The 10,220-nt window shown below is 42.7% G+C and overlaps 1 protein-coding gene across 1 annotated transcript in view; it reads right to left on the bottom strand.

The window, feature by feature from the left end:
• LOC126354003 (peroxidase-like) overlaps positions 1–10,220 on the bottom strand; it is a 268,422-nt gene that overhangs the window by 63,737 nt on the left and 194,465 nt on the right. Inside the window, exons 7-8 of the mRNA XM_050003316.1 lie at positions 1,193–1,366; positions 749–827 (exon numbers count right to left, since the gene is read on the bottom strand). Of these exons, the coding sequence (XP_049859273.1) occupies positions 749–827; positions 1,193–1,366 (253 nt within the window). The remainder of the gene's footprint in view (positions 1–748; positions 828–1,192; positions 1,367–10,220) is intronic.

Raw genomic sequence — 10,220 nt, 5'->3', positions numbered from 1 at the left:
TGTGAGGCATTGGCGTCGGGTGTTGTCTTTCAGCATCCCTAGAGATGGCGGTCGATCACGATACACTTGCGACTTCAGGTAACCCCAAAGCCAATAATCGCACGGACTGAGGCCTGGGGACCTGGGAGGCCAAGCATGACGAAAGTGGCGGCTGAGCACACGATCATCACTAAACGGCGCGCGCAAGAGATCTTTCACGCGTCTAGCAATACTTAGTTTTTTTTGTTCTAATAAAACCCCATGTCGTTCCAAGCATGTGTGTCAATTTTTACCTCTCTGTCTACATTACTCCGTGGTTTATTAAATTTTCAAATTTATACTGACTTTTTGACCACCCGGTATGTCTGGGACATGACATTGTATGGTAATTAGTGAGTCATGGACTATCTGAAAACTGAGGTAATGAGATAATATTAACGCTTCACTTCCAATCTGCATTCCATATTTCTCAGACGAAAATTCAAAGGAGGAAAAAATGGTTCTTCATTTTCTTTTGGGAAGAAAAGAAAGAGAAATTGAACGTAAATTTGGCATCAGCTTTGTTGAAATGTTAAATATACAGCTTACTACATATGTAATTCTAGTAAAGCTGAGATTGTCATAATTACTGTGTGGCCCGGTATTACCTTCGTCTTTTAACCTGTTGCTGATTCTCGAAATTTAGTAATTCCACAGTTAACTATGATGGCAATACCTAGTGTTCTGTTACGTCCAAAATCTATGCTACTGAGAGAGGCTACTCACTTACCTGGCAAACTTCTCTGTGACTCCGTACACCGTGTTGCCATCGAGCACGCCAGTTAATGTGTTGAACGGCACCCTGGAGCCTGGAAGCAAGAGTGCAGTAACCACTTAAGTTCCACGTTCTCATGGGACTCTACAGAACCTCAGACTGTCCTTTTTATAATATTATCACGTTAGTTTCAGAGAGTAAGGAATAATCGAGGACTGACAGCATATGTCTGCACGGTATATCTCAAGGATCAGAGACTCAGATAACGGTTGATCAAGAGACATTTAATGTAGTGCACAACAACGTACAAAAGACGCGTTTAAAGAGATCCTTAAACTGAAGATACACCACGATAAATAAGTGACGAAACCAGAAAAAATGGGATTAGGGCGAGCACCGACGAATGTAGGCAGTCAGTAGTTTGCTTTCTTCAGTTGCCGATGGAGCTTTTCGGCTTACCGAGTCTGCAGCCGGGCCTCGCTCCGGGGAAACCCCTGACGAAGTCCTGGCAACGGACGTTGAACAGGCTGTAGAAGTAGTCGTCCTCTGGAATGAGGATGTCCAGGCAGTAGGGGTTGCGGAGGTGCGGCGGCCGGTGGCAGCACTCCTCTGGCTCGTTGCGGTTAATGGGGTCTGCAACAGAAATGATTCACGGTCAAAACCAAAGATTCTCGAACCCGTTTTACAGTGCATCGTTGAATGGCTTACTCTTAAAATTTCGAAATCGTACTTTCCAACAACAGTCAAGCAACCTTATTATTAAAGTAACCGTCTCCAGGCCAAAAGTGGCCCATCGGGACAATCCGATCGCCGTGTCATCCTCAGTTGAGGATGCGGATAGGAGGGGCGTGTGGTCAGCACACCGCTCTCCCGGTCGTTGTGATGGTTTTCTTTGACCGGAGCCGCTACTATTCGTTCGAGTAACTCCTCAATTGGCATCACGAGGCTGAGTGTACCCCGAAAAATGGCAACAGCGCATGGCGGCCTGGATGGTCACCCATCCAAGTGCCGGCCACGCCAGACAGCGCTTAAATTCGGTGATCTCACGGGAACCGGTGTATCCACTGCGGCAAGGCCGTTGCCTAACATTATTAGTGGCAGTCAAATGAAAACGAGACAAATCGGAAAAAAGTAAGTAGAGTGTTTCTTCTTTCAAAAGTAAAACCATAAGTGTGCGACAAAATGACCAATGCCTTCATAGAAAAATGTACGCGGTTGACTATAGAACCATGACTTTACCCAGCAAAACTACGGCCACGAATGTATTTCTTCGTGGCTCCAAAACAATAGAAATCACATTCACGATACCGTCCCGATATCTCCCCATGCCATTTCAACACTTTTGGAGCAGTAAAGAAAGACATTCGTGGCTGTCGACTTACGTCGGAGCGGGAGATGTACACCTGGGTAGAATCATGGTTACACAACCAACGGAACACTTGTCCATTGAAGACATTGACCGTCTTGTCGCATTTTGGGATAAATGTGTTCACAGTTATGGCTATTACTTTTGAAATAATTAGCAGTTTACTTATTTTTTTCACCATCTGTGACGTTTTCGTTTGACTGTCCCTTAAGGACCTATGCCTCCGATACACACCTCATGTGGTTATATTGACAGTATTATTAGAGGAATTTGGGATTACACAGAGACTTACTGATTGTCGTTCCTGGCACTCATCATCCATAGATGAAATAGAGAGATTTTGAAACGACACTGGTCCACGGAGTCCTCCATCACGGCAGTATATAATAGTTGGCAGAATACTGATAAATGTATTTACATCGCTGCTGTGTGACTTGAGAGCAAAAGGCCTGAGGCAGAACTGTCGTAAGAACTGAGATATTGAAACCGACGTTAGGGTAGATGACAGCTTTACTGCGAAACAACCCGCAATCTCGACTCCAGCGTATTGTAGCCAATCTGAATACGAGATTTAATGACAGAGTTTTGATTAACCAAACTGTGACTGAGAAACTTAGCGATGGAGTTAATCCTTCCGTAGTGTGACACATTTTTACCAAAGATGGGTGACTCGGCGCAGAGCGTGGTTGTGGAAGTCTGCATATTTGGCGATTCAGCAAACATTCTACTCCGAAAATCACCTCATCGTCATTGCGGAAATACGTGCCATGCAATGGTTTCTTCGTCCAAGGAAAGAGGAAGAAGTATCATGAAGGATAGTACGGGTCGTGAGGAAGAATAAGTCCTGCGCAGAATGACGTGGAACTGTGGCGTGTAGCAAAACCACCTTCTTAGACAGCTTCCCGCAATGCTTCGTCTTGACAGTCTCCCGTTAACTAGTCGCGAAACACATTGCTTAAAACCGACATGGCGGTCACTTCTGCATTTACAATAAAGCACTTATCTTGACCATAAGTGTCTACTTAATATCTTGTCGAAATTTCTGTAGTACTCTTCTGTGACAGTTTGCCTCTTAGAAGCATAATCTGTTAGCACTAGACCACAATAATTTCTACAAATGAATAAAAAAGGAATACAATTAACATACATTGTCATCTTGGCCGATAATGGTTCGTCTTCACATTTTCCGGCGATGGAAAATCAAAATATTCCCATTCCTTGGTTCCGTCCTTTGTCTCGGATTCATACTGATGCTCTTAGGACTCCTCCATGGCGGTTAGCTCGGTAAAGAAGTCATTTGCATTGGCCTGATACAGTTCCAACATTTCAACTGCTGCTCCGACTCGGCTCGCAATTTGAGTGTGTGCGAAAAGTTACGGAACCCACCGAGCGGCGACGTTGGCCACTGTCCAATTAGTGAAAACTGATCCGTGACCATTTCCACTTTTTCCACAGTAACCTCAATTATAATATGTCGGTCCTTGGTCACCAGGACGTCCACTTCTCTAATGATTCCTGGTTCTAAACAGAAACGTGTTCTGCCACTTCCCTTTTACAATGAGTCTGCGCCTACTCGTCGTTATCGATCTCATCCAAATTGGTGATACAAGCAGGGGCTTGGCCAGAAATGAAAGTGACAGAAGAGGGAGTTCCAGACGGCCAAGGGTGTAGAAAAAACAGCATTTCGGCGGCGTCGGTTGAGGCATGATCTACTTACGTTAGCGTAATTTTTCATTTAGCGGTTGGCGCAATGAATAGAGTACAGAACGGATTCAGTGGATCGTGAGGCAGAATCCCTAGGCGGAAACTTCCTTTATTTTTACTTCACTTACACCGGAAATAAACTGAAAATGAACAAAAGTAACCCACTCGTATACAGCGCAGTATGCTGTAGCCCTCTCTGGAAAATTATGGCGGAGAGTATACGTATGCCTGCAAGAGAGTACTGGCTCTTGCGGACCGTGGATTCAAGAAACGGTGGGTGAGTACGTGGCAAAATATCGTCATTATTTCTTCAAAATCTGGAAACTTACAACACTGCCACATAAAACTTTTTTGTCTGATGTGATGAAGACTTACGTGAAGGAGAACAATTTTTTTTGTTAATCGGATCTGCAACTATACGACGAGAGTTTTCGAGGTGAAGGACGATTTCCATCTTGCAGTTATTAAAGTGATCCAACCATGCGATGTCTGTTGATACGATCAGATAAGGAATTCGGTCAAAAACGTTAAATACTGCTCTTAACGAGAGAGAAAAAGAAATTACATCACGAAAAAACTGCATTAAAATACATTCCATTGTACATCACCAGCACATGATACGCGCTCTGCTGCCAAAACTGTGCAATGAATATAGACTATGTTCGTGTTCTATAGAATCTTTAGAACAAAAATGGAATCGTAAAAATGCGGCGGTCATAATGTGTGCAAAATGAGAAAATTACTGATTACCCTGTTTTTACGATGAATCCTACAAGTAGTCGCACCGCCGCACCAGCCTAGGCTTTTGTTCATTCAGCTGCGCGTTGATTTCTAGCTGATGTCTGCCCAGTCAGTTCAGCAGCTACAAGCCCAGGATAGGATATTAGCGACCCTGGAGCCACTGCGAATTTCTGTCGAGCAGGGGCGGCCGTTTCCCACTACGGAGTGATGTCGCAGTGGTTGCCTGGAGTGTCCTCAGTAGCACTCTGAATTCTATGATGACCTTTGACGATCCATCTGTGAAGTACCTGTTTTGGTAGTCATCTGGTCAGTTGACCTCCTCCCTACCACCTGTTAGGTTTCAGCACCTGCAGTACCTCGAGTGTTGAACAGGAACATCGAACCCAAGACACTATGCTGCTGGCTCATACGCTGAAATTCAGTGCTGGCAGTACCCTATTAACGGTGCTACATGGTGTTGTCAGAAGAAAGTCAGCTTCCCCATCAACAGATTATGGGCAGCAAGCAGCATGCAGTTCACCAGGTGAAGATCATCATCTTGAGTACATAGGCTGTACTGGAGCATCTAGGTCATAGATTCACTACAGTGTTGCAATCATGGAATCGAGAGCTATTACTGCGAATGCCATCAATCCCAATGTTCAACTCAACCTGAGGGCTGGAACGCTCGAGTATTTATAGGGGTAAGCGTGAGGCCATGACGTGAGGCTCAGTTCGTAATGACCACATGTGTTCTAATTCTGCTATATTGACCTAACAGGCTGTTAACTGCCCTGTCCGTTCCTTACTACGTGTTCTGGTGTAAGAGATAGGAGGTTCTTGCACCATGTCTTATGAGCTAACGGATATGACTATTTCGCATCCTTTGGTTTCTGTCTCAGTCTTGTATCTGATAAATGCATACTCTCACTCAGGAAAGGGTATCGTAACGTGTAGAGGGCCTGACCCACTCACACCATACTGGCTCATTTCCTGCTTCCTACTCTGTTTCTGGCATGGCAACGTTGATGAGGTTTAATAATAATTTAAAATTTTCTACCCCTTACTATCCAGTGTCGTAACACTATGTTAAAAAAAATGGCTGATACCTCGCCCAACCTGCACCGAAGTTGCTATTTCCTCTAAGATCTTTGCCATCGGGAGCTTCGACTTCTTTCACTCTCATTTCCGGCGAAGACCTGCAAATACCATACACCTGGACAAAATAGATGAAGTCAAGTACGCGCGGACCCCTTGTTAGTCATTTACGCCGTACACTTCCAGCAGCTCAGCATGAATTTTTGCAGCATTGTTCCTCAACAAATGTCGAAAACTAAGTACTGCACGATACATAACTATATACCCGGCTGCGTCATTTTGTTTTGCTTGCTCTAGCAGTGTGCCACGGTAGTGTGGCGATGGATTTCATTGCGATCTAGGACTGTGGAAATGTGCCGCAAACAAAGAAATTAATTGGTAACGCTATTACGATAGATATTTGAAGTTTGTTTTGCTACGTCATACATTTTCTGCAATTAGGCGGCGCGGGGTAGCCGCGTAGTCAAAGGCGCCTTGCCACGGTTCGCCCCCCCCCCTACCCCGTCGGTGGTTCGAGTCCTCCCTCGGGCATGGGTGTGTGCGTTGTCCTTAGCGCTTAGCGCAAGTTAAAGGTAGATTAAAGAGTATAAGCTTAGGGACCGATGACCTCAGCAGTCTGGTCCCACAGGATCTCACAACAAATTTCCAAAATTCCCAAATATCAAAGATTTTTGTGGCTGAATATTGAACTCTTTTATGACCCAATCACGTCTGTATTAATGAGAAAAAACGGTATTTTTGTCTTAGTGTTGTTGCTGTTGGTATCACAATATCTCAGATTGTGACGAAAACATCTTTGATAACATTTCATCAGTGAATATGAATACTGTCAAGGAGAGGTGAAAACGCCGACCAAGATTATTGTGGGTGACACTACATTATACGTATTATCCATAATCTTTCAATTTCCTGTCGTTCTGCTGAAGCGAACTGTTATTACTTCTCGAGAAACCATTAAATATGTTGTGATATTGTTGTGTTAAATTTATCAGCCAAACTCCAGAAATCTTTGATGAAGTCGACAGTCACTTATCAACAAATGCGCTTTCTTGTCGAAGGTTTAAGGTAAAAATTTTGAATTATTATTCTTGTTGCAGTATACCAGTAACGAAAAACGTAGCCACTCACGTTCGTACTTCACTTCAGTGATACCCACTATTTACAGGTCTACCTGTAAACAATACATGATTAAAACTCCAATTCACTATTACAGTTATTGGAGTAAACCTAAAAATAAATAACGGTGTTTGATCTAGAGTTATTCTTTCTGATCACATATTAATTGCTGTGTTAATAAAATTTACTGCCCCAAGAATAGATGAAACATCTCTTATCTTCTTCTTTGACATTTAAGTCCCTAGATAAAAACTATTAGTGGCTACAATAAACTAATCTGTTTCATGCAATTGATAATGCCTTGCAGGTCTGAAAGTAGTTTTTCTGCGCTTTGTGTATGACTACTGAGTATTAAGTACGAGACACGCTTAACTTTGGAATATTCAAATGTTATTATTTAATTACTGTTTCTTTATTATTTCATTTCAGTATCTAAAATGTCTGTTATATCGGTAGGTATGGGATTACCTGGTAGGTAATATCGGGTAGAAAATTCGACGTCATTTTTGGCCAAACAGAGGAAATTTTAGGTTTCTACCAGCTCAAGCCGAGTCCCATTCAAAGGTTAATTCTCAACAGTCTTGAAGAGTAAATAAAAGGCTGAAAGGGTTTGAAACACAATCGGATGGCTCATTTTTTTAGTGCTGTTCCAACTCAAGTAATTTTCAGTTATAACCTAAAGGCACCCACTTGAAATGCTTGATGACATAAGTGAAAAGGTTTTAAATATTGATCTCGAGTTCAGTTTATGAAATTTTCTTAGGCCAATTTTTCCATGAGTTCAGATACAGTGGGAGTCTTGTTTAACAACAGGCAGAAATAATAATACCGTCGGAAATTCGTTCCGAGAATTCCTTAGCTCAGAGCAGGCGAGAGACACAAGAAACTCTGGAAACGAATTTTAAGTGATTTCATTCCATCCGATAGTTGTTCTGTGGAACGTATAACAGAATTCACAAGAGGGAGGAACTGCATTGATCTCGTATTTCATACGCCTGAGATACTATTATGATCATTGCCTGACTTATGTCTTCTTGTACAGGAATGTCTTTGGTTCAGTGTCGTAGCGATACCATGACCGAGGAGTAAACACTGTCGTAATATACTATCAATAAGATTTCTTCATTTCAATATGCATCAATTATACAATCCAATTACGTTAATGTGATCACCACTTATATTCGACAAAAGCGTGCAGCAACTACTCACAGATGGCAGATGGCAGCACTAGCAGTGAAGGGTACATAAAACGTATCGGAAGACGCAGGAAAACAGTGCAGTCGTTGTCGTAATGCGGAAACGAAGCGACTTAACAGACGTCCAAAAGGGAGTGCACATTAGCTTTCGGGGCAAGGTTGGAAGCCTCTCCGAAAGGGCTAAGTTTCTAAACTGTACGCGTGCAGCTGCTGGTAAAGGATACTGTGCAGGGCAAAATGTCGCTATCTAAAACCGGCGCCGAAGCTTCGGAGATGTATACGGGCGAATAGACGTGCACCTGTTGAGCAACAGACCGCCCAGATGTACCAAGGGGCTACCAACAGTGTCTCTTCAACGAGTGTTGCGTGTGGGCCTACGCAGAAGCGCTTGGTTCATGCACACATGCCGACTGCTGTTCATCGCTGACCAAAGTTGGATTTGGAGGGCAATACCGCAATTGGACGTCCACTGAATGGCGACAGATGGTCTTTACAGATGAGTCACGCTTTATGATCCATCGGCGTGTAGAGCGTGAAGCGTCTGAAATGAAGCAAGAACTGAACGTTATCGTCTGTGGAATGTTTTCGTGCCATTCGTTGGGTGATCTTTTTATTCTGGAAGCAGATTGGATTTAAACAAGTATGCATCTGTCCTTGGAGACGATGTCCACCCCTTTATGCAGTTTGTTTTTCTTCGGCATGACGGCATCTACCAGCATATCAATGCAACGTGCCACAACATCTGACAGTCTACCTGCGAGATCGAAGAGCACCAGGGTGAGTTTACTGTACTCCCTTAGCTATCAAACTCCTCGGATTTAAACCCAATCAAGAGTCTGTGGAACCATCTCGATCGGACTGTTCGTGCCACGGATCCTCAACCAAGAAACCTTACGCAGCTGTCTATTCGACTGGAGTCGGCGTGGCTCCACATTATTTTGAGACCCATACTGATCTCTTTCTGCACGTCCCGCAGTGGTCAACGCTGTATATGGCGGTCATTCGAGCTTTCGACAGGCGATAACATTGATGTGACTGGATAGCGTATTTCTTGTCTGTCTTCGATTAGTTAGCAGCTGGGTCTCTTAGCAGCTAACGTCTTCAATTCTTCATAATCAGACATTCCTACAGTTTTTGTAACTTCTTTTCAAAATAACAGTCGCGATCTGAATCGGGCTAACTTCCCTTCTAATGTTCTATGTAGGACATTTAAAACGAACTGGCTATGTCGTACTATTTTCTCAGTAAACTCGTGTCGTCTTCGCGCTGTTGTTTCCTAAGTGACCTTTTTTTGTCACTTCTTTGCAAGACCCCTTGGTTGGTGGTTTTGTCTATCCATTTTAATAGCCATGAGTAGTACCATACTTCAAATCCTTGAAGAGAGTTCATTTTCTCTTATTGTTCGCGTTCCTTACTTCCTAAACATCTGTATAATCTTGTTTCTTTTATTTTATTTCCTCTGATTTTGACGTTTACTTCTTCTGATTCAGCACAAGCGTACTGTTGTCTCTTTTTAGTTTATTTCGACTTTTTGTTTATACATTTATTCTGATACCTGTACTCAGTTATTGTATGTTCTTTGCAGATGCTGAAAGGGGAGGTGACGCTGCAAACTTGTCTAACACATTTAAGAATTCTAGCTTCTCTTTGTATATTTCTCACCTTTAGGATTGCTGTTTGTTCTTTGTATAATTCTTTATTTATTCTTAGTCTAGTTTAATGATTTTTAAAATTACCATTAGTTTCTTCCGGCTGTCAGTGACAAATGTTTTTCTGAAGTCTACGGAAGTTACGTAAATTTTTCTGTTGACTCTGAAGTTTTCTAAGCTGTAATGCGAAGGCTTCAACTAAACTAGAATCAGTTTTGTTCTTAATGCGTCTTGTTTCAGTCTTGTTAATATCTTCTAAGTGTTAGAATGCTCAAACTCCTGTGACCTTCAAATGTAGCTGCTTTGTTCTTCTTTGGAGTCATTAGCATGATCCGCAACTGCCAAGAATTCAACCGATACGACAGAAGAAAATATTTTGTGAGCTATAATGTCTTGAGAAATAAGAACATCTTTATTGAAAGGAAATAGAAGCAGAGCAAAACCCCATATCCGGAAACAGCATTGTCAGCTACAGCGGTTAAGTACATTAGACAAGCCGTGCGGAGGCCCTGCTGTTAGTACGACGGTGAAAGGAACTCCCACGCCAGCGAGGTAACCTCTTTAGCGCTATTTCGTTCAAATGTCAATGAAAGTGTCGTAGACGTCTATAAAAACTCTCAGCTACCGTTATCTCTTAC

The sequence above is a fragment of the Schistocerca gregaria genome, chromosome 1, assembly GCF_023897955.1.
Source record: "Schistocerca gregaria isolate iqSchGreg1 chromosome 1, iqSchGreg1.2, whole genome shotgun sequence".
Classification (NCBI taxonomy): domain Eukaryota; kingdom Metazoa; phylum Arthropoda; class Insecta; order Orthoptera; family Acrididae; genus Schistocerca; species Schistocerca gregaria.
Note: the sequence above shows the minus strand (reverse complement) of the source record. Positions and strands in the feature narration are given on the sequence as shown.